General features: G+C 35.9%; 2 protein-coding genes across 2 annotated transcripts; one reads left to right on the plus strand and one right to left on the minus strand.

The window, feature by feature from the left end:
• Positions 1–8376: 8376 nt before the first annotated feature.
• On the minus strand, positions 8377–15569 carry LOC309499452 (carotenoid-cleaving dioxygenase, mitochondrial-like). The gene is made up of 12 exons (XM_082170690.1): positions 15497–15569; positions 14615–14786; positions 14312–14523; positions 14012–14127; positions 13830–13932; positions 13404–13535; positions 13054–13199; positions 12793–12963; positions 12550–12684; positions 12279–12461; positions 12076–12186; positions 8377–8532 (listed from the first exon to the last, which is right to left on the minus strand). The coding sequence occupies exons 1-12, from the start codon at positions 15534–15536 to the stop codon at positions 8416–8418; spliced, it is 1638 nt and encodes a 545-aa protein (XP_082026816.1). The 5' UTR covers positions 15537–15569; the 3' UTR covers positions 8377–8415.
• A 4728-nt stretch (positions 15570–20297) lies between these two features.
• Positions 20298–26729, plus strand: ela3l (elastase 3 like). The gene is made up of 8 exons (XM_082170691.1): positions 20298–20443; positions 20539–20627; positions 20953–21050; positions 21202–21330; positions 21945–22081; positions 22252–22397; positions 25890–26042; positions 26613–26729. The coding sequence occupies exons 1-8, from the start codon at positions 20371–20373 to the stop codon at positions 26628–26630; spliced, it is 843 nt and encodes a 280-aa protein (XP_082026817.1). The 5' UTR covers positions 20298–20370; the 3' UTR covers positions 26631–26729.
• The last annotated feature ends 409 nt before the right edge of the window (positions 26730–27138 follow it).

A 27138-nucleotide genomic window follows, 5' to 3' on the forward strand; every position in this document is an offset into this window, starting at 1 on the left:
TTTCACAGACGAGGCTTAAGCCGAGTCCCAGACTAAAATGCATGTTTGAGCTGTTTTAACTGAAAGCAACTCGCACTGACATATCTTTAAGTACGTCAGTGCCATCCATTGTTTTGTCTCAAGATGCACCATAAGGTTTTTTTTCTTTCTTTCTAATGCACATTTATAAAAGCTGGGGGCTGTTTACACGACACAGTTTTCAACATCACTCAATGTTTGGGTGGCTGACAACGCAAATTTTTGAAAACGGGATTCAAAGTGCACGTTTTTGAAAATGGTCTTCGTGTAAACAACAATAAAAACGTGAATCTGTGAAAAAGATGACGTCATGCACATTACATGTTAGTGTTTAATCGCCATCTGGCTACAACGTTTTTACCTAACAAATAAGTTGGGGTTTGCGGTTTTCTAAAAGGTAATTAAAGTTCACGCAATCCCACTAATTTGCAAAACTTGCATTTCAAAGTTATATTTTAGGGGAGCGCGGGGCACAACCGTTATAACGCAGGGCTAGTTGTAACACGATTGTTTTAAATACTTCCGCACATGCATGGATGACGAAACTTTGTGTATTTACCAGTTGCCATATCAACACTATATAGAAAAAAAATTTCCGCCAAAATTATTATTTTTTTTGGAAGATATCCATAGACATTTATTAAACCATAGCAAAAGTAAATTTCTTACTTAAGTTAATTTTTCATCTCTATTTTTTGTGTTTATTTAAAATAAGACAAATCTGATATTATTTTAATCTCCAAGATATTATTTAACAGTTGAGATAGTTCTTTAATGCTTCGCTAACTAGCAGAAGACACTAGCAGAAGACACAAGCAGGGTTTAAACCCTAGTTGTGCAGGCGGGGACATGTTGTAACACTGCGTTACAATGTGCCCCTATTAGAAATATGCTATTATATTCTATACTTTTATTAATTTTATTGGGAAAACGTGAGAAAAAGGTGAATAAAGACTGAGAGTCAATGTTCAGAAATGACTAATTATTTATTTGTTTTGAACTGTGTTGTATAGCTGTGTTTTCATGTGTTCGTAGTCAAACTAAAAAAATTGTTTATATTTAATTATTAAAAATTGCCATTATTTTATATGAAAAAGTTTTTTAATTGTATTTTATTTAGAAAATATTTTAGTTTGTTTTGTATATATTTTTTATTAGATCAGATAACATTTTAAGCTGTCATATGTTATGTTACAATCAGAGAGAGAGTTGCGACCATAGACAGTATAAGAAGGTTGCGACACTCCCATAGACCTCCGTTGTAAATAATGGCGGCGCTTTTAACCGCCTACTTCCGGGATATGAAGATCGGAATAGTTCCAAACACTGTCATGTGGGCGTTGGACACCATTCACTTACATTGCTGCGCGTCGAGTTGTTCCAGAGTTAAGTTGTCGAAATATCGACCTCTTTTGAATTGTCAACTGTCTATATTGAATCAGAGGCCCTTTGCGATGCTTATACTGGTCTTCATTTGTACATGCACAGCGTAATTATTTATATTTTATGTTGGTTGTTTCAACCAATTTTCAAGCACTGCCTGCTAGCTAACGTTAGTTAGCTAGCGCGACTTCGTCAGCTAAGAGTTCGGTAATGAATCGCTACCACCTTTATAGCAACTTTTATTTAATTTAATTTTTTGGGATATACTAACTTTTCATTATGTTATTATTGTCTTGAGTGAAGCGGCTTTTGAGAACAATGCTGGACCTTTAGGATTGTTATGGCCATCACCAGTCCTGTCTGTTTCATGGATCACCTGCCCCTGGTTTTTGTTTTTCTTGTTCACACACACAAGCACACATTTTTGTTGTCTGTCATTGTTTAATAAAAAATATTTTATTTGAAAACCTTCATTTGTATCAGCCATGCTTAAATTCGTTTTTAATCTGTTATAGTTTTGATAATGTGTATGGCCTTAATCTTAAAATAATATTCTTAGTCTTAACATGATCATGTTTCACGTTGTGGTCCTGGGGGTGGCCACTTTCATCAGAAGAAGTGAGCTAGCTTCTAAGCGAATTCTGAACGGACCGCCACGGCAGACCTCTTGCGTGATCATGAAGGTAGGCTAATGGCTGAATCAAAATTTATAAGCAAAATCACGGGAATCAATAGCCTAATACAGCCCAGCTGTGCTAAAATAAATATCATGAGACGTCCATCATCAGAAGAATGATATGGAAAAGTTAAGTTAGAGCCGCTAAAGCCAGTGCTACTACCCATGCGAACATGAACACTAAGCTTTTCCCTCCAAAAATATAGCCTAAAACTTATCTCCAAATGCAAAACTGACATTAACAAAATGCAATAATGCAATAACAGCTGAAAAAGTACTTGGGTGTGTGTTTTATTTTATATTTACCGTTCAATAATGCAATCGCTGCTGTCTGTCCCATAGAAGAACATGACAGCCAGCGTAGTGAGCGTACGTTTTGGAACTATTGGGGCTTACATGAACCACGTGACAGCCATAGCGGCGACATCAAAGAGTGTCGCAACTCTCTCTCTCTATGGCTCTGGTTACAATGTGCCCCTCACATGTTACAATGTACCCCACCTATGGGGCATGTTGTCACATTTCACTTCCATTCTTTCGGGGTATGTCAAGAAAAAAGTATATACTGTATTAATAAAACAAAACCACATAATTGTACTAGACATGTGGGAAATTAATGTGGGAAAAAATAAATACTCTGAACCATAAGTAGATTTACACAAACTGAGAAAGTCAAAAAGCGTTAGGTTGTGCCCCGCTCTCCCCCTATATCTGTAAATGTAAGAAAGTCGTGCGAAATTTTTGTACCTAATCGAGCGCTGCTCCGCGCCAAATAGGAGCGCAATAATTCTGACTAAAATATTTTGCTTGGAAAATGTATTTATATTAATAGGCTAGGCTATGCAATGTTTTATAACACCGGAAATATATATAACCATTTACCTTTAGAAAGTTGGTTAAGTTGCGGTGAACTTATAGCTCATTACACTCAGGCTATAGCCTATTGGGCTACTTGTAAAATAATAATGCAATTTTTTTGGACAGAAGTAGGCTAATTCAGGGAAGAAATTTTAAAGAAACCAAATATAATAAAGATAAATATAGTTTTGGGTATAGGACCTATGCTAAAGATGAGTTATACTTATTTAGAATACTGAGAATTACAGCTTTTAAAGCAATAACAAAATTTTGTAGAAAGCAAGAATCCCCAGTTAAACGATTGGTTCGATTTAACCCTAGTTTCTAAAGGACACTATGGAGAGGATAACATGAAATTAAGAGCAAAATAATACATTTAGAAAATATATAGGCACCTCTAAAATCCAAGAATATTCTATAAAATAAAAGAATACATATTACATTAATTACCTTTTTTATATAACCCTCCTCCGCTTTGAATTTACTTATTTATTATTTTATTTGTTTACTTGTTTAATATTATTATTATTATTTGATGTTTAAATATTACTTGAATTGCGTATTAGGAATTATATGTCATTATAAGAGTTTGATATAAATATGTGAATGTTTCATTTTTTGTTAATATTTATTATTATATTTATATTTATTTTTTGTATTTTTTCCCCTTTTTCATATGTTAAAGTGTCTAACTACTTATTGGTTATTGTTCTAATTGTGTTTTTTTTATGTGTTGGTGGTGGGTATTATCACAAAAGGAAACAAAATAAAGGGAAAAAAAGTAGAAGTCTATATTGTATCATTTATCACTGTAGCCTTATTTAAGTTGATTTTCTGTATAATGTATATTTATTCTTGGACTGATAGTGGTTAATAACGTCAAAAAATAGTTTTGTTTTTGTTTTTTTACAATGTGTTACTGTTGGTCAGTGTTAGTGGAACTGTGTAACAACTCAGGCTTAGCCTGACAGTTAGCCTGCAAATCATTTGACACTGAGTCAGACTAACTGAAATAAGCCTGGCTTATTTGGTAAACTTGTTATGAAACAGGCCTATATGCTTAACTGCTTAATTATTTTGTTAGAGAGATGAAGGTTCAGCTTCTCTCTCCTCTTGATAAAGTAAGACAAGAGCTGAATTTTGTTTCATTTTATGATTATCACTGTAAAAAGTGACTGTAATGGCAGTTTTTAATTCCAACCCTCTTTTCTGCCATCTAAAGAGTCATATACAGTCATACATTTGTAGAATATATTCATTTATTCTTTGTAAAAATTAAAACTATTTACACACCAGAATAGGAAGAAATAATGTTTTCCTAGAAACAAATATCACTCAAATACAAACTAATGTTTATAAGTTCAAAGATAAAGCTTTTGAAATGTTAATTTTCTGAATGTAAACATTCTTATATTTAGGGGAAAAGGACGGAAATGATAACATCATGGACATGGTGTAACATCTAATCAGACTCCCGTCCTCCCAATAGGGGAGCCCTCACCTGAATATTGAACTGTCACTTCCTGTTCCTGCCACATCAGTTACTATCTTGTCATTTCCGATCACCCTGTATTTAAGCTATGTGTTCCCACTGCCATATGGCCAGTCCAACTGCCATACTAAGCATTCTTCCATGCCATTGTTGGTGATTACTGTTATGACCATTTGTTTTCGCTCTTTCTGGATTTCTGTTTTGGATTTGTCTGCCATTGGATTGTTTTGCCTGTGTTTTTTGACCAAAGCCTGTGAGCTGACTATGAATTGACTATGAACTATTGTTTGGATTTTATGCTCAGATCCTTTAATAAAGACCCGCTTATGTAATCCAATCGGCCTCTTCCTTACAAATGGCAAAATATAACATTAAGTTAAAGATATGTGAATGATGCGTTTTCTGTGGGGTTTTTAAGGAGAACATTCATAACATTATCCTTTGATTAAGAAGAGGGCAACTTATGGAACAGTTCCTGTGAGGTTGAATTCTGAGTTTGATGTTTATAAGAATAACACACTTTTCATAATTCTAAATCCAGGGGAAAGGGAATCCTGCATCTTGATTCACCTTTCACATTGCTCATAATTTACCCGGGGTTAACAGTTAATCATAATTGTACGCAGCCGTTTCACACTGTACATTCCTAAACCCTTGGTTAACATCCTTATTTGGATATTTGCGGTGTCAGTGTCACTGATTGGACAAACGCATTTTGCCGTCTAACTATGTTGTCCAAAGCATGGGAATAGGAGGCACGCAATTAATTGTCGGTTGCACATCTAGGCTATAGTTGTACGATTAACACTGCATCCTTTCACACTGTATAAGTTTGGCAAAGCAATACAGGGTTAACACCGTAAAAGCAGTCATAACCCCGGGTTGCAGTCATAACCCCGCTACTAAAGGGCTGTTTACACCATACCATTTTCAACTAAAAACGGAAAACTTTTAATGGCCACTCATTTATACGACAACGCTGTTTTAGGGTCCTGAAAACGCAAACTTTTGAAAACGATACCGTTCTCGTCTCAGTGTAAATTACAAAAAACAGTGATGGCATGTGAATGCATATTATGTGTTTAGTCTATGCATGCGTGCTTGAATGTTTATGTGCGCAGTCTTTCTTTTCAAAGTTACATCGACCAACTGCTTGCCTGGCATGCATAATACAGCATTTCTAGTTGTTTTGCGGATCCATATGAACGGGGGTCGTTTTTTGATAACGTTGTCATCTGCACAAAAAACTAACTTCTCCGTTTTTAGTACATCATTGTCGTGTAAACGCACCCTAAATCACAATTGTGGAACGTTCCTTTACCCGAGGTTAAAAGCGGTGATTAGAACGACGATAACCCGACGATTACCGAACGACGATTTTTTAAGTGTGAAAAACCCTTTAAATGTATGTTTATTTTTTAATCCTAAAGCACAAGCCATACATGACCTGCTGCAACTGCGTTGTCTCTGGGCAACAGATAAACTCATTGTTTGTATGTGTATTATATTCAGGTGTCACATTAAATGTTCAGCCGAAATCAGATATATTTGTGTAATTGCATTTAAGATCTACATCTTAACGTAAAACAAACTTGATTGCAATGGTAATGTTTAGAGAAAATGCTTTGCTTAAATGTGTTTTTTACATAAAATTTTTCAATGGGAAGACATGCTCATTTTGATTCATTAGAGAGTTGTCATAAAACACAAGCTGGGGCCTAAATGGGTTTTATATGATGACTTTCCATCTGACAACCATCTTACTTTTATGTCATACAAAGTACATAAATAAACAGCATATAAATTCTGAGGAGTGCTCAGTGCGTTCAAAGGTGCGATACCCTTTTGCTGAATTTTCTGACCCCAAAAAACTAAAAGAATGCAGACACGTGTCAATCTTGCTGCTAACCTTGTTTCCCTGAAAACTTACCATCTGCTGTGCTGAACACATTCAAACTTGACCTCAGGTTATACCTAAAGTACATCTGTTGAAGAATCATGAAAAAATTTATCAATGTTTCCACAGCACAACTGTTTTCAATATTGATGGTAATAAATATTTCCTGAACACTAAATCACCATAGAATGATTTCTGAAGGATCATGTGACACTGAAGACTGGAGTAATGATGTTGAAAATTCAGCTTGGCAATCGCCAGAAATCATGAATGTGTTTTTTAAAAGTGTCATTAATGTAAAATACTAAATCAACTATTCTATTTACAATTTTATTTTGACAATTTTGAATAACTGATGACAGACCAAGCAGAATCCCTGTAAAAAAGATTGATCTGAAAAGTAAAATTATTCTATGACTTGCATATGAATGCATATGAATATTTACATATTTAATTGCCATATTTTAAATGAAGATATGTCATAGTAGAAACACCGTGAAATCAAATCAAATGATTTCACTCAATTAACCTATAGGGACGTCGCGCGTGACGTCACGCCATTTGGAGCAGCCATCTTGACGGAATAGAAAATGTTAAACCGCTGGTGATAATACAGCTCGTCGCAAAATATTCATCTATTGACCCATCTTTGCGGTGATGATTGAAAAATCCTTCCCCGCTGGTGTCCAAATCAAAGAGTTGCTGACCCATCCGGACTCGTGATACCGATAGCCTGCTAAGCGTTTGTATGCTTTTAATGAAGCTCCGGTGTAGCGTGATGGGAAGTGAATAAGGTAGCTGTAAATGTCACCGAACTCAATGTCAGGAAGTTTTTCTACACATTTAATGCCTGTAAAAAGAACTCGTGGTGCTTCATATGGATCTATGATTCCTAATTATTTTATCTTCCTCTTGTATATTTCTTTTTATGATGACATGACGTGAAGAGTTAGCTGACGGTCGCTGCGCTAATAATAGATAGTGGCCAGTGACCGCGACGCTGAAGTGTGTGAGAACAAATGAATAACATCAGTGCGAACCACGAAAATTTATTTATTTGGATTACATTTTTAAATATTAAATTGTAATCATTCTGTGTAATTTTTCAATGTCAGTCTTTTCACTATTTACATGTTTATGCCCAAAATGCTATAATATTCAAAGTAGTTGACTGTCGTTCTCCTCTACCCTGTGTACATTATTGATTAAATAGCCTAACGTTAGCCTATTTAAAATCGTTACAGGCACCTCGCGAGCATTCATTCATTCAACTATTTTAAAAGAATGGAATGAACACCAGCACACACAAGCAATCTTTTTTATAGTCAATTTAATCCAAAAATGTAACAACAGGTATGAAATGTCAGAAAGAGAAAAAAAACTTAATGGGAAGACGAGCATGGACTGCTGCAGCTTAATGGATAAATATATTTAGCCTATTTATTATTAAGATTGCACAGTTGGAAAGAAAATATATTTATAGGAACATTTCAGCAGGCTCAAGATAATGAATACAGTGACCATTATTCATTGTTTTAATCAATTCGCAGCCATAAAACGTGATAATCCGCATTCTCATGTATGTGCGCTTGTGCAATAGTATTCCGTCAAAATGGCTGACACGCGGCTAGGGGTCACGTACGTGACTGGGAGATCCCTATAGGTTTAATAAAAGCGAAAGAGGTCATTTTACCCCATGCATAAAATGTCCACAAGCTTTTCCCCGTCAGTAATAAGATTTTTGGTTCATTTTAATTAATGCAAAGTGTATAACTTTAATTTGTAACTGGATACCACTTCTTTTAGGTTTTTAATCATTTTAAAACACATTTACACCTTCACTTTTTTAGTGGTCCTGATGCATGAATTAATTGTATAATATAGCAAATATAGCGTGTCAGATTTGTCAAAGTATTTAATGTCAGATACAAATACACAGAATACACGTAATAAACAAATAAAAAAGATTAATTTGATACAGCAATTACATGGCTGACTCATTACACAGTTCTTGCAGGTCTCACAAATTTCAGAATAGTTTGTCGAATGGTTCCACTCTTATGAGTTGACTGAAGTTGTTGATTTTCTATTTTAGCTCATCTCATTGAAGAGTCCATGAGTGCCATATGGGATGTCCACTGGAACTTCTGCTCGTCCAAGCTCTGTGAAGGTCTTGGCATCAAGGACAAGGAGGAAACTTCTGTTTTTCTAAAGAGAGTTACATAACATTATCAGGCCTGTCATAACTGAAATCTTAGAGTGAACTCTGACATGTAAAGTAGTCAAATAAATCTTATTATTTATCTTATTTGACTTATGTATGACTAAAATGATACTAAATAATACTAAAATATAGCTGCCAGCAGCCATCTTGGGGCCAAGCCCTTCCAATGGCTCAATGAGCTTAAAATACTTTGGTTTTTAAAGTTACTTTTAAAGTTTTGAAATGTCCTATAGATAGATAGATAGATATACTTTATTGCAGACTCATGGTCCATACTTCATAAAAAACAACAGACAACACAAAATTAAAACACATCACATTAAATACATATTATAAAAAAATAAAAATAAAGGATTCTATCCTTTCAAAAGACAGTCATACCAGTGTCTCCAAAGTTTAGATGTGTAGCGTATGGCACTATATTCAGTGTTAGTCAGTATCATGATGACACTATTTCCAGACTCATTAAGTCGACAAATGAAATTATACATGGTGTTTCTCAAAACAGCCTTCAATGTGTTAACTCCAGCAGACACAAACATGTCACTGGCACTAGTCCATCTCGGCTTTTTTAACAAAAGTCTTAGTGCATCATTAAAAGCCACTTGTAGTTTCTGAAGGCTGGATTTTTTGTAGTTCCACCAGAGATTTGCTGTGTACAGTGAAGTACAATATGCTTTGAATAAAGTTAATTTAACTTCATCAGAACAATAACCAAATTTCCGAAGGAGTACATTAGCTTGTGCATATAACATACGACACTGACGATAAATGTCCTCATCATCAGACAGACGGTCAGTGATCACATGACCAAGATATTTGACTTCATCACAAACCTTAAGGACATTACCAGACAACTTAAAGTCAGGGAATGTCATACATTTATCCTCTTTCGTTCGGCAGATCATGATTACACTTTTAGAAGGATTATATTTGACATCATGTTGTTCTCCAAACTCAGAACACAGTTTGAGAAGATGCTGGAGACCAGCTGTACTGGGACAAAACACTACCAAGTCATCAGCATACATTAGATGGTTTACTACTGAACTTCCAACCATACAGCCCATTCTGCACTGGTTTAACCGCTTAGACAGGTCATTCATAAAAAAATTAAACAAAACAGGCGATAAAATACTTCCTTGTCTGACCCCATTGCAAACCTGAAAAGGAGCAGACACACAGTTTGCCCACTTGACCTGCATAGTCTGGTTTGCATACCAGTATGACAAGCATCTAACTATATACCTAGGCACACCCGCTTGACACAGTTTATGAAATAATTTTCGATGATTCACACGATCAAACGCCTTAGAGGCATCTAAAAAACATATAAAAACAGATGAATTCTTGCTCTTATAGTCACTTAGTAATTCCTTTAAGGCATAAATGCACATATCTGTGCCATGTTTGGGCTTAAACCCAAATTGATTGTCTGTTGAAGGAATTATTTTGTCAATCCTTGTCAGAAAGATATGCTCAATAACTTTAGAGAGTATACTAGCAAGCGCAATGGGTCTGTAATTATCTGAGTTGCCCACTTTTCCTACTCTGTCTTTTACTACAGGGACTAGGAGAACCTTCATCATGGAGTCTGGCATAAAACCATGTACAATAAAAGCAGTGAAACATAAGGCAAGAAGAGGTGCTAACCTTAAGCTTGCAAACTTAAGTCCTATAGTTTTCATGAAGGGTGAAGTAGAAATACAAAACCCTTTCAGTTTTTTTGAAAGTCAGGAAGGTTATTACTGATACCATCCTAAGATGTTGATATCTGTAAATTCTTAAAAAAATATGTTTTGTCAGAACACTGGTAAAATGGTTCATGCAAAAATAGTTTAAACACAAATTTAAACAAACTTTTGTTTGGAAATTCTGTAGATAAGCATAATGTATCACAGAGATGTCAGACTATTGTTATTTTTAAATGACAGAAAACCACATCTTCAATAGAGAGCCAAACAAATACTTGAATGTACTCTGCAAATCATAAAAATTCTGACATTTCACCATATGGGACTCGAATACCCAACTTTCTGGTCAAGTCTTCATTGCTTATCACCAGGCCCCACTCAGAAGACATGCATTCGCCTGGCAGCCGAGGTTTAGTAGTACAAGTGTAAATTAACTAAACATGAAGATTGCGTATATAAATACACCACATATTATATTTAATAAGTTCAGATTAGATCATTCTCAGAAAGAAGCAATGTCTGGAACAGATGCAGCTTCTTGCATTTCAGGCCACAGTGCCTCTTGCGGTCTGGGCATGTGTCACATAGGATTCAAACCCACGGCCTGAAAGTTCAGGGCTTGTAGCATTACAGATTGCGCCACACAGTTGACGTTGATTCACCAGGCTGCCGAGGAACGCTTTTAGTGTGAGAACGAGCACACTAAAGTATTACTTGGCATGTTAACTAGATTATCATGCTAAACTAACTTAATGTTAACATAGCTTATGGTTAACCTGATAGCTAAAGGGCCACATTAGAAAGAATGGCAACTGGTTAGCATGATACGACACTTCATCAGAATCGGCATAAGCCAGGAAACGAAACGACACAGAGAAAACAATATTTGGACAATGTTTTCAAAAGTTATAAGTCTTTTTTTTTTTTTATCCTTATATCTCTGGAATAGGTGGCACTGTGTTCAATCTTCCCAGGTACGTTCAGGACATGCTGTTGATGATCCCTACCTAATTTTGTGCCTATATGTCAAATCGTTTAAAATATATAGCAATTTATGACAACATTTTAAATGGCGGACCGATGGATTGTCCGATCTTAGCACAATCGGTATGCATGGATTCAGCATGATACAAGGAATCCATAGACATCACGATTTTCTGACAAACTTCAAAAGTTATTAGCAAAAATAGCTGTTTTTCATATCTCATGACCTGTAGGTGTTGCTGTTCCCAGTTTGATCGATTGATCAATATTTGGCCAACATACAGCCTCTGAACCAATTTTTGGTCGATATCTTTAAGTTCATGACATCATACCTTTTGAACAATGATGAATAAAAAAAATATTTTTTGTCATATTTGTGCAGCTAGGTCCAAAGATCATCTGTAGCGAAAAAATGGAATATGTATTTTTCAAAATTGCCACTACTGTAATGGGTGGAGTCTTAATGTAATATGTTTAGCGTAATCAGCATGATGAAAGGAATCAGGTGTACTAAGTTTAATTTTTCTAGATCAAAAGATTCAAAAGTTATAACTGTTTCAAATGTGTATTTTTGGGGCTATAGATTAGTCCTAGATATCCCAAAGTTGGTCAGATTTCTATTCATTACCATCACTACAAGTGTGCCAGTTTTCATCTTTTTCTACTTACGGTTCATAGGGTGGCCATAGACTCCCATTCGGGAGGAATAATAATAAAGAAAATCAACAATTCCAATAGTGCCTACAGTCCTTTCGGGGCTTGGCCCCTAATAAGTCTTAATATTAATATGTCACAAGAGGAAGCCAATGGAGCTAGACAACAAGGGTATGATGACACCATGAAACTCACCTCTCTTGGTGTAATGACCACAGACATGACCACTCCATCGTCCTCATCCTTAGCATCAGGTGCTGGAACAAACACTGGTTCTGATGGGAACAAACCAACATGGCGCCACACCTACATACAACAAAACAGATCAAACATTATATTCCCAATTGAAGTGAACAGTCATAAATCTCAAATAAAAGTATTTTCATTTAAGATGATACCTTTAGCTTCTTTCCTTCTAGATCCATCTTAAGCAAAGAGTCACCAAAAAGGTGTCCAAAGCCACAGGCGTAGAAATAGCGATAAGGACGAGCATTGTAGTAAGTGTAGTTTATCTGTGGAAACTCAAGACCACCGTACTGCAACAGGTCATCATTGTAGAGATCTTCATGGGTGAGGAACACCTATTATAACCAAAGAGAAATGACTTTTATTGATATCTATTAATATTATTTTTCCAGTCCCCCCTCTCTCCACAACTTGTTCACTTACCCCAGTTGTAGTCTTCACAGCAGAGGCAGTGGTGTACGGCAAATTGATGAGGTTGTGGTCATTGGGCTCCTCTTCCATAACGTCCAGAGGCAGTACATATCGGCGTGGTAAGATTGTACTCAATGAATTGAAGAACTGGAAAAGCCAATAGATACACATTGCATTAAAGTTACTTTTTGGTGAAACTGAAAGAGAGGTCAACATTATCGCAATTTGTCATGCACTGGATTGCGAAGGTATTACCTTGTCAAGTTCTTCCCCGGATGCCCGACAAAGGTTCTCCATCGTGTAGTCAGCCATCACATTTCCATCATCTCCACAGCACATGTCCATAATCAAATATCCATTATCCTCATATGCATTAATCTGGTGCAGGGTGAACATGGCACTGCTGTAGTATTTTGTCTTGATGAGCTGCAGGGATGAAAACAGAGGTGAAGCGGCAGAAATACACAATGCCCACAATTAGATGTCAGTATGATGTTGTTATAGACTCTGCCTTGCCTGGCCAGTGCGTCTGTCTGCCACATGGAAGATGGTGTCTAGATCCGGGTTCCAGGACATGACTTTATTAATGCTCTTACCAGCAATTTTAAGCAGGTCTAGCTGGATTGCCTGCTCAATGAAGACTATGTAATTCTCAGACAAGACTGCAAACAGCAAAAAACAACAAAAAAGATTTGTTTCTTTTCATCTGTTTGTTGCAAGAGATTATAATATACTTGACAATCTCCACGAACAAACGTGTGGCCGACATTTCCAACCCTATGTAAATAGATGCAAAATAATTCTCATAAGATTATATATGGATAAAGAAGCAGAAAAGCATATTAGATGAACTAAATTTTTTTTACCAAAACTGTGGTAGTATGATGGTTTTCTGGGGTTAGAAGCAGGAATAGAGCAAAGAATCTCAGCATCAGACAGATCAGCAATATCGTTCGTCCCTTCACCTGGTGGTACTCGGAGGATATGGTAGAAAAAGCCTTTGAGAAAAAAAATTGAAGGTGAAGTGCCTTTTTGTTGTTAAAATATTTTCTTATATCCCAGAATAATAAAGAAAAATATATAAGCCATTTCTATGTTGATTTCCTTAAAAGTGTGGCTCTGTGGTGCTGTCAAAACATTGGTTCATGTGTTTGGGGAAGGGACTATTTGTTTGGCTATTGGCAGATGGGAAAAGAGATTCAGTTTGAAGCAGTCATTATTTTTGCAATTCTGTTTGGTCTGAATTTTTTTTTACAAAAAGGAGCCATTAAGGGTTTATATCTGCATCCCACCTTTTTGATTGCATGAATTTCCCAAGTTGTAAGTCGTTCCTTCACTGTCATAATGTGGATGAGCTGTAGCTGCATTAATTGCAATATATTTCGACCAATCCACCTTTTAAAAAACAAAATCACATACAGATAAGTGGCTATCTCATTTAATTACTGTATCTGTGAAACATTGCCATATATACCTTCTCTTTGGTTTCCAGGCTCACAGGGTCGATTCTGCGCATGAAGTTGGTCTCTGTGCTTACGTAAAAATCTCCATTGTACTTAACAAAGCTCACTATTGCATTATCAGACGCCTCTGTTAATCAAACACAACTGATGATTAGAATGGGTTCAGATGAAGGTTTTGTAGTAATTGCATTAAATTTGTCAAGTACTGTACTTTTGATCTTATCTTTATAGATAGGCCTGATTAGCTTAAGTGTTCTGTCTGAATTTCTGATCAGGTATGCATGCCACTTTCACCTCCAACTGATGCTTACTTGGAATCTGAAAACGTGAAAAGAACCGAGCGAAGAAGTTCTTGCATGGGTCAGGTGTTGCCAGCGTGCCAAATTCAGACACCACAATTCGGTTGTTCTCTGCGTTCTGTACATAAGAGTCACTGCGCAAAAAACGGCTGCTGTAGGTCACCTGACCATCTTTAATGTGGAAACGATGCATCAAGGCCATGCCGTCAAACCAGTGGGTGAATCTAAGGAGGAAGAGATGAAGCCAAATAAGCAAAGAAAACAATAAAAATAAATTGATCTTGCTCTGATTATAGCAATATTTTGCCCTCTTACTTGCTTTCACCAAACTCAAATTTGCCAGGTCCATTCCTAAGGAAGCTGCCAGTGACCCAGGAGGGAATTTGCCCCTTAATAACCGTACTGATGGGGTCTGGGGTCTCCTCTACAGAGCTCACAAGAGGACCAATGAACTCCAGACCACTGGCAGATGGCCGTTTTTTGTTAGCTGAGAAGAAATCACACCATAACAAATCATGAGAGCTGTGACACAGACAATGTGGTGGATGATTGGACTGTACAGAGTTCTGGAGGACATCCGAGCTAATAAAGAACAATTGTATCTTACTTTAATCATAAACTGAATGAAATGCATTAATATAGTGAATATGAAGAAATAAAGTGTTGCAAAACTGGATGATCTCTTCTGTGTGTGTTGCCTTAAATATTCCCTAACTTTGACCCACCAACCACGATGATATACCTCATTTACTGTAGAACATCCCTAGCTTTCAAAGTATAGGATTTCATAGATTTGAAGGAATAGTTCCGTTTTAGAGCCCTGTCTTAAAAAAAAAAAGTATTGTTGAATGAATGCTGGTTTGGCACAATCTATTTATGCAACAGTCCCTTTTGACCAAATGGCAACAGGAACAAGAAGAGAATTAGCTAGCTTATCCTATGGACTGCACATTTGACTGATATAAAAAATAAAAATAAAATTTATTTTTTTAAAAACTTAAAACTGATCATACAACAGCTGGTGTTGTCTAAGCTATCAGTTTAAATTTGCTTATCTTAGTATAATTTCTAACAATAAAAGTTATGGCTTGGCAAAATACAATCTGCATTCATGTGGCAAAACATTAAATAAAGGCCTGAGAGATGATGATAACACACTGAGATGAGACTATAGTAGTAAAGCATAGAAAGGCTTACCTGGCACTTTATACACTGGATCCTGTGCAGGCTTAGACATGACTTTTGGTTGTTAAGGTTGATCTTAATAATATATGAAACACTAACAAGAACAAGTAGAACAGTCAGACAATGAGATTCTAACAATACAAGACCGTCTTATAAACACATGACAGGGTGGGATGGGCTAAATCTAAAGCAAACTGGACTTTGTTAGAGCCACTGTGCCACACTGTGTGCCGCAGTTCAGAGTTGACCAATTAAATGTTTATCTGCTGCTTTATTTATTCCTCTTGATAAAGATGAAATATGAATTTTGTTTCATTTTATGTAGGCCCTATATCACTGTTAAAAGTAATTTTGGCAGTGTAATGGCAGTCAAATATCCACATATCTAATGTCAAAACTAATGAAGATGTATTTAAACACAGGAATAGGAAGAACTAATTACTTACAGACACAAAAATAAGGTTTATAAATTCAAAGCTTTTAAACTGCTAATTTCCACTGTTAAACTCCAAATTTGAACATTCTGATACTTAGGGAAAACAGACTAAAATTACAATGTCATGCCAACATACAACATTAAGTTACATAATAACATGAGATAACAAAAGCCTTAACCTGATCAGCAGTAGGGGGACGCAACAAAAGCATTAACAATCAGAGACTCATGATCTCATTGTTATCTTCTCTTTGACAGACTTCATTGCTATCCTGTCATCTAAATGATTTAATCATCTCAATGTAGGATGATTGAATCGTTTTCTTCCTGAGTTTGAGATTTATGTTCAAAGGAATAGCAGTATGTTAATAAAAGTGAATAAAGTGCAAATATTTTTTAATATCTTTCATTTCCATATTTCAGACCCAGTAGAAACGTTACACATTCAAATCCAAATCAAAGCATTAATAAATGTTAGCAAGTTTGCATTCATTTCAGGAAGCAAAGAGAAGGAATATTAATCTGTTAAATAAACAACAAAAAACAATAACAAAATTCTCTTCAAACTTATAACTTCAAACACTTTTACAAATTTTTAAAGATTCTTTAGTTGCATAACCTGTTTTTGATAACAGCTGTGCATCATTGCATTGAGTCAACCAACTGCACCTAGAAACAGGTATTTCAACCCAGGTTGAACAAACTATTCCATAGTTCCTGTGAATTTTTGGGATTTGCTCCAGAAACTGCATTTTTAATGTAAACCCACAAGTTTTCAATGGGGTTGAGGTCAGGGGATTGAACTGGACAGTGGCCACTCAATTACCTCAATCCTTTTTGTCTGAAACCAAGATGCTGCTATAGTTTACTTGTGTGTTTGGGGTCGTTGTATTGTTGAAACACCCATTTCAAGGGCATTTTCTCTTCGGCATATAGGACAACATAATCTCTTCAAGTATTTTGATGTTTACAAACTAATCGATGATCCCTAGTATATAATAAATAGGCCCAACACCATAGTATAATAAACATCCTCATGCCATGATTTTTGCGGCAACATGCTTCACTGTCTTCACAGTGTACAGTGGCTTGACTTCAGTACCCGGCGGTCGCATGACATTCTGTCAATAACCACAAGACCCAAAAAGAACAATTTTACTCTCATCAGTCCACAGAATGTTACACCATTTCTCTTTGGGCCAATCAAATGTTTTCCTTGGCAAATTTTAAATGATTCTGCACATGCATTTTTTTCAACAATGGTGTTTTACGGGGGCTTCTTGCTGATATTGATCAATGGTTTTCTGACTGTATCATCTTACAGGTATTTTTAGATGAACCTTTGATCTTTCTGGAGGTGAATCTTCGCCATTCTGACTATTCTTTAATCCGTTTTAACAGTAGACGCTAGTTTTCTTCCGTGTGTTTCAGGTTTTTGTTGCCATTTTAAAACATTTGAGTTCATTTTAGGGGAGCAATTAACAATCAACTTTTTAATCAAATTACGTTGTTCCTCCGAACAAAAACCCCTTTCACACATATAGTCTTTACTGGTTAATTACCGGTAAATTACAGTTGAGATAATGTGTGAACAGCATACTTGTGTATTTACCAGTAAAGTCATTCTGGTAATTTTACAGTAATTTATTCATAATATGAAAACTTTCCAACTAATTCACAACACGTGCGTACGTAGATGATTTTTTTTTCTTATTTTGTCACATTTACTGATGTATGACATAAATATATATGATGAAATATATTTAAGATCTTAAAATTTCATCTTAACATGTTTATAAGGCCACCAAGAGTATGTGATTTTTGCATTTACTGTAAGTGGTTTCAGTTGTTCCTTAATTTTTTTTTTTTTTTTTTAGAATACATTTTAGAATGAAAGTTATTGATAAATCATGATTTGTTCAAAACATTTATACGCAGATTTCACGCACAAATTCAGCATTTGCATGCTTAGTGAATGAGACCCAATGTGTGGAACGGCCCATCTTACTTAGCAATTCAGAAGGAAAGACATTTTATAACAACTTTTGAATCATTTGCTTCCCCTTTTCTGTACAATCTATGACATCTGATTTTTCACATAATTAATTCTCTAATTACACTCCATTTTTATGGAGTTTATAAATGCTATTATTTTGAACACGCCCCTTCAATGAATGAGTCAATTAATCAGAACACGCAGCGTCCATGTCATGACGTGGGTCTGTTGTTTTTCTATTATCTACAAGTAAATTATTTGCAATGCAGAAATATCACAATAACAGTGGTTCATCAGCTTACTGATGTTGTTGTATTGCTGTTTTTTTTAACACAACATATATTAAACACTGTGAATAAACTTATGTCCACTTTTTTAACCCCCATGTCAAAATGCAAGCCAACACATGACCATTCTGCTGCAACTGAGCAACAGATCAGCTCTGTCAGTGTTGACCCCACATTGGATCTTAATGAGGCGGCGATAAAAAAAACATTTATGTTACAAAATCACATTTTACTGGTTGTTGTTGTTTTTTACGTTCAAATATTTAAGGGAAAGATGTGCTTTTTTTTCAATCAATGCTTGATTCAATGCATTATTAAATAGAGAGTTATTGGCCTGAATGTGTTTTTATATGATGACCTTCAGTCTGACAATGACAGACGAACCATCAAACCCTCTTACTTTTATGTCATACAAAGTACATAAATACACAGCATATAAAGTCTGAGGAGTGCTCAGTGGGTTCAAAGGTGCGATATTATTTGCTGAATTTTCTGACCCAAAAAAAGACATTGATACAGACACGGTCAATCCTGCTGCTAACCTCGTTTCCCTGAGAACTTACCATCTGCTGTGCTGAACATTTTCAAACTTGACCACAGGTTATACCTACTGTACATTTAAATGTAATATTGTTCACAGAGGGGGTTATACATGTATTAGAACAACATATGTTGGGAAAATAGAGATTAATTTACACTACAGTGCAAAAGATTGTGGTCAGTAATTAAAAAAAAGAAGAAATGAATAGTTTTATTTAGCAAGGATGCATTAAATTGATCATAATTGACAGTAAAGACATTTATAATGTTACAAAAAATATATTTCATATCAATGCTGCTCTTTTGAACTTTCTATCCATCACAGAATCCTGAAAAAAAATGTATCAAGGTTTCCACAAAAATATTAAGCAGCACAACTGTTTTCAATATTGATAATAATAAGAAATGTTTCTTAGGTATCAAATCAGCATATCGGAATGATTTCTGGAGGATCATGTGACAGTAAAGAGAGTAATGATGCTGAAAATTCAGCTTTGCCATCACAGGAATAAATGTCCTTTAAAAATCATATTATAATAAAAAACAATTATATTAAATTGTAAAATAATATTTCACAATATTACTGTTTTTACTTTGATCAAATAAATGCAGCTTAGTAAGCATAAGACACAATAGAGCACAAGAAACAATAAAAAATATTACCAACCCCAATTTTTTTAACGATATTGTATATACTAGCTAGCGAATTGCCCCAGTTTTTACATTTTATTAATCTTTATAAACATTTCAAACATTGCCAAGAAAAAAAAGACAGTTTAGGAAACTCACACCCACTTGACAAGTTGATCAAATATCACACCAAATCTAAACTTAAAAACCTATTTCCTTCCAAATGATGCTCTCTTTCTAATGTAAATGCTAAATTGTATGTTAATATATATAAATGAGTTTACCTCAGGTTGTGTTTGTAGGATTCTGACCCGGAGAGGATTTTATTTTTCCTGAAAAGTCTAGTTAACGTTATCGCATTATACTAAAACTTACTAACTTTACTCAGTCTGGGTATAACTTCCCCCATTTTTTGTGACTTGATTGTGACCATCAATGTGACTTTGTCCCATTTTGTACAAAATAAAAGCATTTCAAAACAAACTTAAACATTAAAACACAGTAGTTTGATAAACAGATATTTGATATTTTTTATTTCATATTTTGTTGAACATTGACGAAATGTATCCACAAATAATGATTTTTTCACTCAAAAACGGAGGTGCATAAGCTCAGATCCATGAGGCCTATACGATCAATCAGTTCCAAATAGAAATACAAAACCTGTGCTAATTGAAAGAAAACAAGTTGACAAAAAGATTGAATCCAATATTTGGTGATAATATAGCATAGCGAGCAATTTTTAAAAGGCTGGTTATTTTTGACCGGGAACACAAAAGGTGTTACAGGGTTTTCAACACAGCACAAGGGTTAAGGGAACTGAGTCAAGACAGAGGTTTATGCATGAAGGCCATGTGAATGGATTCATGGAAAGCAGCTGTTCAGAAACTGATAGGTTTTTCCAGGCAAAACTGGTGGAATGCTTCGTGCAGCACCTATTTCATAATTTTGTGTGGCCAATGTGACATCACTAATAAAGAGGGTTTAAAAGTGGGCAATGTCAGTGCTCGGGCAGCTGACCGGAGTCAACATGTTCACCCTAATCCTAGCATCAGTGCTCATCGCTAGCGGTAAGAAGTCTGCACACCTGATTTAGACTTAATATCCTGCAATATAATGATTAGAGATGTTGTTGTAAAGGTTTTATTCTGAATTTCTACTGCAGCCTTTGGGTGTGGAAAACCACCCATTGAGCCTCTCATCACTCGTGTGGTCAATGGAGAGGAAGCCAGACCCCACAGCTGGCCCTGGCAGGTATGTAGCACCATTTTGTCTGCCTTCATTTTTCATTTCCTCTCGTTACTACCTCCGTCTCACAAATAGCCACCATTTCTGCCTCCTATTTACTTTCCACACTTTGCCTTTGCATCTGTTCCCTCTCTTTCATTACATTTAATTTACATTATAAAGCAATTTACAACATTTAAGACTTAGCCTACATTTCATCAGTTCATGCATTCCCCGGGAATTAAACCCCTTATTTTGGCATTGCTAGTACAAAGGTCTTCTGTTTTAACAGTATTTATATTTGTATGTTTAACATAATAGTACCATGCTTAATTATGTTTCCCATGATTAGATCTCTCTGCAGTATCAGAGCGGTAGCTCATGGCGTCACACTTGTGGTGGATCTATCATTGCCGAAAACTGGGTGATGACTGCTGCTCACTGCATCAGGTATAAGAGTCCAATCCAGTGTCCATCTAATATATTAATCTCTGGTCAGTGCAGAATCCAATTCCTTTTCAAATGTGTTAAATGTTTTTAACATGAGGAATTCAATAGCTTTCAACTGGATTTTAGCCATCATGCATTTTCTCTCCTGTAGTTCTGGGCGCAACTACAGGGTGCATGTTGGTAAGCACGACCTGTCCACATATGAGGACGGCTCAATGACCATCAGTGCTCAGAAGATCATTGTACATGAGAAATGGAACTCCATGTTTGTGGCTCTTGGGTAAGTATTATACTTTGTAGATCTTTACATAAATTCTGTAGAATTTACCTTTCGGAATAGAAAGGTAAACATGTCTGGTCAATACGTTGATTGAATTCACAGATTTTAAACTCACTGAAATACTTAATAGGTTATTAGAGCATGTATTTTTGTATAACGACCACAATAATGTAGAACTGATTGCTTTTAAAATGACAGGCAAACAATTTTCAAAATAATTCTATCCACTTTATTTTAAAATTATGTTGCTTGATATGGCAAACGGTTTTCATATTTTTATTTATCAATCATAAACACATTGGTTTGAGCAGTGAATAATGTACTGTTGTTTACTGCTTTTTGTTATTCTTATGGGCTATATAGTGGCCAATGAATCAGAAGGCTCACACATTAAGAGAAACTTCGGCGTTGATAAATATGGTGGATTATAAAATCATGTGATTATGTAAAACTCATATGAGTTTATATTTATATACAGTAGCTCCAGTCATCAAGTCATATATGGCTTCACATCCCGGTCCTGATCACCCTGTCGGGTTTATTTTGTGACACTGACTGTGGACTTCAACACAGTGAGTAAACAACAGCTCTCACTTGTGATTGTGCTCATTCAGAAACGACATTGCCCTGATCAAGTTGTCCCAGCCTGTGACACTGAGTGACACTGTTCATCTGGGCTGCATTCCTCCTGCTGGCTCCGGCCTCCCAAACAACTACCCCTGCTACATCACAGGCTGGGGAAGACTCTCCAGTAAGTGCTTGTGTGCACACAAGACCTGACATAGCCAACACGCATGTAATAATAACTGAATTGTTTGAAATATTCCTAAAGCATAAAACAAACCCTTGCCATGTTTTAGTGTTTATGTGAGGTAATCTGTACAGAACAGTATTAATAAACATACTTTGGTTGTGTCCCAGCTGGAGGCTCTCTTCCTGACAGACTGCAGCAAGCACTGATGCCCGCTGTGGATCTCGCTACCTGCTCCAGGTCTGACTGGTGGGGCTCCTCCGTCAAGGAATCTATGGTCTGCGCTGGGGGAGACGGCGTTGTCGCTGGCTGCAATGTGAGTAAAGTTATTCGGTCTGTGGTCTGTTCAATAGCAAGTATCTTGTGTAGAGCTGCACGATTAATTGCGATCTCATTCCGAGATGATAACGATTCGCCTTATACTTTCACAAAAAAATCACACCAGAACATTCAAATTTGCGTTGGTGCTGGCTGACCCAGAGAGAGCAGTTATCAGGAATGAAACTGCTACACAAACAGTCTTTTCAACATCACGATATCGTTATTTCTGTGTTACAAATATTTATTTATCACATGTACTGGGATAAAAGTCCATTCATCCAGTAATGAAACCATATACTGTAGGCCTATGGGTGAGTCATTGAATCATTAATTCAAACCATTTTAAAAAAAACGTTCACTCAGATTAATTTAACGATTTAAATGGACTGCAGCAATTAACATTTAGTCAGAACAATTACATTTTATTTTGTTTAGTTGTCAGTTCAGAATCGAGGGAGAATCTGATCTCAATAAAACACATTTTTTAAACAAAATAAATCGTTATTTTAAATGTATCCATCGTGCAGCTCTAATCTTGTGCCACTTCATTTGTGAGACATCTTAGACATCTAAGTTTACAGAGTAACTTAACGCAACTCATTTAAGCAATATCCCTCTAGCAAAAGAGCCATATTTCTCCAAAATTTGCTTTTATACCATAGTGCAGTAAACAAACAGTTAATATTGAGGAACTTACTTGGCTCCGTCAACAAATAATATATAATTCCAAACGAAGCCACAAAAGCCACCGTTTTAAACGAATCGGTTGAATGAATTATTTAATGACTCACTCTTAAGCCCTATTCATACAGGACTTGTTTTCCAGGGGGACGTTATATAAATTCGTCTTTCACACACATAGGTTATTAAGCTAGGCTACTAGGCGATTTTAATCGCGTCCGAATCTGCCAAGTCTGTGTTTTCTCACACAACCTCTGTAAAACTTCCATCGCAAATTACCTGTTTTTCGCCAAACTGGTGTTAGTCCTGTCCGAATCTATAGCTATAGCTACATGAAATCACAGACGTCGAGTGATAAGAATTCGAAACTCATGCGTCTTTTAGAAAAATAGTCCCATCCGAATCTAGACAGAAGTCACTTGCCGCCACTTAGGCTACTGGCTAGAGATGGGGAGTCGACTCCAAAAGAGTCGATTCCTCGACTCTCACTAGCCCTAGTGTCGGAATCGACTCCAGGTCAGGAATCGACTCCCAGTGTCGAGTGTTTTTTTTCAAGTTCAACACAGCAACAGTTCATTATAACGAAAAGATTACATAAAACATACTTTTTGCAGCAATTATTATACTTTCTACTCTACTACATTTCTACAACGTTTCGTTACATTTTCGGATCAGTTTTTCCCCCTGCCAAAACAGGGATTGAAAAAAATCTCCATGTTTTCGGTGCTGACGAGTTGGTGGCGCTGCCAATAAAGCACCTAAAAGCTGTCACAAAGAACCGGCAAAAGCAATGAATATGTCAAATATAGCAAGGAGACATTTTAATTGTTTATTAATAAACAAGTGTTTTCTGTGTCGGCTGCAAAGATGAGGTTGACGATACTGATACGCGATCTTCGCAGTAGTGAACGCGCCAGAGAGAAATGCGCATTTCTTACGGATTACATAAGCAGAGCAGTCGGTTTTCTTTCGTTTTGAATTGTTCTGTTTAAAAGTACACATTTAAAGCTCTCTTAAGATATATTTATCAGGTCTGTGTGAGGCAAGTAGGATACCTTATATGCTGAGTTTTGGTTCATTTATGAGACGCGCTTCAGTTCACTCGCCGGCGCCTACGTGTCGTGATTATCTATTTTCTACTATATTTACTTATTTATTAAATCCTGGATGAAACATTGATTAAAATTAAGATACAATTAATACAAAACGAAATTCCCTTTTTAAAAAAAGGCTTTGTGCTTTCTGTTTGAGGTCTCAGTGAAAGTTTTAAAGTCGCTTTCAGAGCGGTCATGGCCGTAACAGAGAACTGTCACGTCTTTTGTTTTTTCCTCATAAATGGGAACACGAAAAATAAAATAAAATCAATATTTTATGTTCTGTGGAGAGCCAACCCTTCTTCATCCGGTGGGTATAGGCTATTACTTTTGGTTTGCGCAGTGTAATTCACAGAATTACAAAAAAATATTTTGCTACCTAAAAGTGAAAGATTTTTTGTGTCCCGTAACGCATGTGTAGCCTAGGCTATTTCCCATTAAATATAAAACGCATACTGATATTTTTCAATATGTATTAAATGCATTTTCTGAGAATTTATATTTCAAGTTTTTACTGCAAATGTCCCGTTTACAACGATGGAATTGCCCAATATTAAATAATTTACCCTCAACTAGTTTTGTGGTGTAGGTCTACGTATTGTATAATGTTAACTTCAAAAAAGGTGTGTGTCGCGATTCTGCCTTCTCACACCGCGACACAGGTTCGTAGATCTGAGTGTAGCGATTTCGGATTATTGCATATTGTTACAGCCCTAATTATTAGAATATAGACATTAAGAGAATAAATTGTTATGCAAGTACTTTTACTTTTAATACTTAAAGTACATTTAAAATCAGGTAGGCTACTTTTTACTTTTGACTTAATAGGGTTTTCATTGTGGTACTTCTACTTTTACTAAAGTAAATATGTCTCTGGTTATTTATACTTTTACTTAAGTACTGAGATTCAGTACTTCCTCCACCACTGGTAATAATATAACTAATATTTTTCAATGTTAAACAAAAAAAGTTAAAAAATAAAGTTAAACATGCTTAAGTTAAAGTTCATAGCTTCACTACATTAAAATTATATAAAATAATATACAAAATAAATTGATAAATACACTGTCTAAAACAAGTCTGCTTTTACAAGTTTAATGATTAATACTAACATATTGCTCACTTAAATATGATTTGAAGAAGCTGCGATGTGAAAAGGAGGGGGATTTATAAGGTTTAGTTGATTAAACATTTTAGTATAGGAAACATTTGTATCCTCGCTCTTGACTCCTCAGGAAGCCTCCTCGTTCCTCGCCCCCCTCCCGGTGGAATTAAAGAATTTAGATGTCCTACATGAGAGCGGAGCTCGAACGGTTTCAGGGTCGTAGGACATACGAGCGAGAAACGAGGAAGCATATTGAGACGCACCTTCTGAATCCTGACCCTATTTTAATTCAAAGTAAATGGAGTCGAGGAGTCGATTCCACCGACTCCAAAATTAGGAGTCGGGAGTCGGAGTCGACTCCAAAAAAACCGGAACCGAACACCCCTACTACTGGCGGAACAAAGTAACTCACAAAAAGAGTCACTAAAAGCTTTTTTGAAAGTTGAATAAAAGTCACTTAAAAGCTCTTGTGTAAAAAAAGTCACTCAAATTCAAATACCTGGACTATTTTTTGTATGATAAAAACTGCTCAATGCTTTTGTGTTTGAGGACAATATATGGCAGTTAGCCTAGTTAGTTAGTAAATTGCTTTTTTGTGAACATGCAGGGTGACTCTGGCGGTCCTCTGAACTGTAAGAACACTGACGGCATCTGGGAGGTGCACGGTATTGCCAGCTTTGTTTCTGGTTTGGGCTGTAACACCGTGAGGAAGCCTACTGTTTTCACCCGTGTGTCCTCTTTTAATGACTGGATCGACAAGGTACTATAATGCTTTTGCAGAAATAATGTATTCACAACACTGTGTACGATTTAATGGATAATATGCATGCATTGAATATTGAAATTTAGTTAAACTAATAGCTTACAGTTCTTTAAAGGGACAGTTCACCCACAATTTTAATTCTGTCATCGTTTAGCTTACTCTCAAGTTGTTTTAAACCTGTACAAGTTTCTTTCTTCTGTTAAACACAAAAGATGATATTTAGAAGAATGTTGGTAACCAGACAGTTGGTGGTAACCATTGACTTCCATAGTATTTTTTTTTTTTCCTACAATGGAAGGGCTACGGTCAACTGTCTGTTTACTGACATTCTTTAAAGTATCTTCTTTTCTGTTTGACAGAAGAAAGTAACTCATACAGGTTTGGAACAAATTGATGGTGAGTAAATTATGCCCAAATTTTCATTTTTGGCTGAACTATCCCTTTAAGTTCTGTCTAAAGCCATTATGGTTAACACATCGTTGAGCTTTGGAAATTACCCAAAGAAATTTAGAGAGATGTGCATTAAATGAATTAATTAGATTTCCTTTTTCTCTTTGCTCATTGAAGGTCATGATGAACAATTAAGACGGACCAAGGATGCTGACCTTATTTTAATTCCAAAAAAACAAAAACAAAAACCCACCAAGAAAATATTAAATAAATACATAATGGTTCGACAAGGGATCAACTTCTTCCATCAGTTTTCTTTTCCTTACCCACTCTCCCACACTGATTCAATACAAACTGCCAAATGCTTGCCAAAATATTGATCCAAACTCCAATTAGCTGATTGAAAGTGTCTTCTGATTAAGCACCTGAGAGTTTAAGGAAGGCAGCTATGTTGCATCTGTCAAACATGATGAATGCAGCAGATATGAATGTCAGATATTGTATTTTAAAGATTGCAGTATACCTCAGAGATAGATCATTTGGCCAAAGGAGGTGAGGCTATCTATGATCGCTTCCCACTCAAGTGTAGGAGGAAAGGATGATAATCATGACCTACTGACATGCAACAATATCATGTGAAAACAGCACATGATCAGGGATCTGTTTAAATAAAAATGTGTATTTTTCATGGCCAAATTCTTAA

This window comes from Leuciscus leuciscus, assembly GCF_965113295.1.
Source record: "Leuciscus leuciscus genome assembly, chromosome: 5".
Lineage (NCBI taxonomy): Eukaryota > Metazoa > Chordata > Actinopteri > Cypriniformes > Leuciscidae > Leuciscus > Leuciscus leuciscus.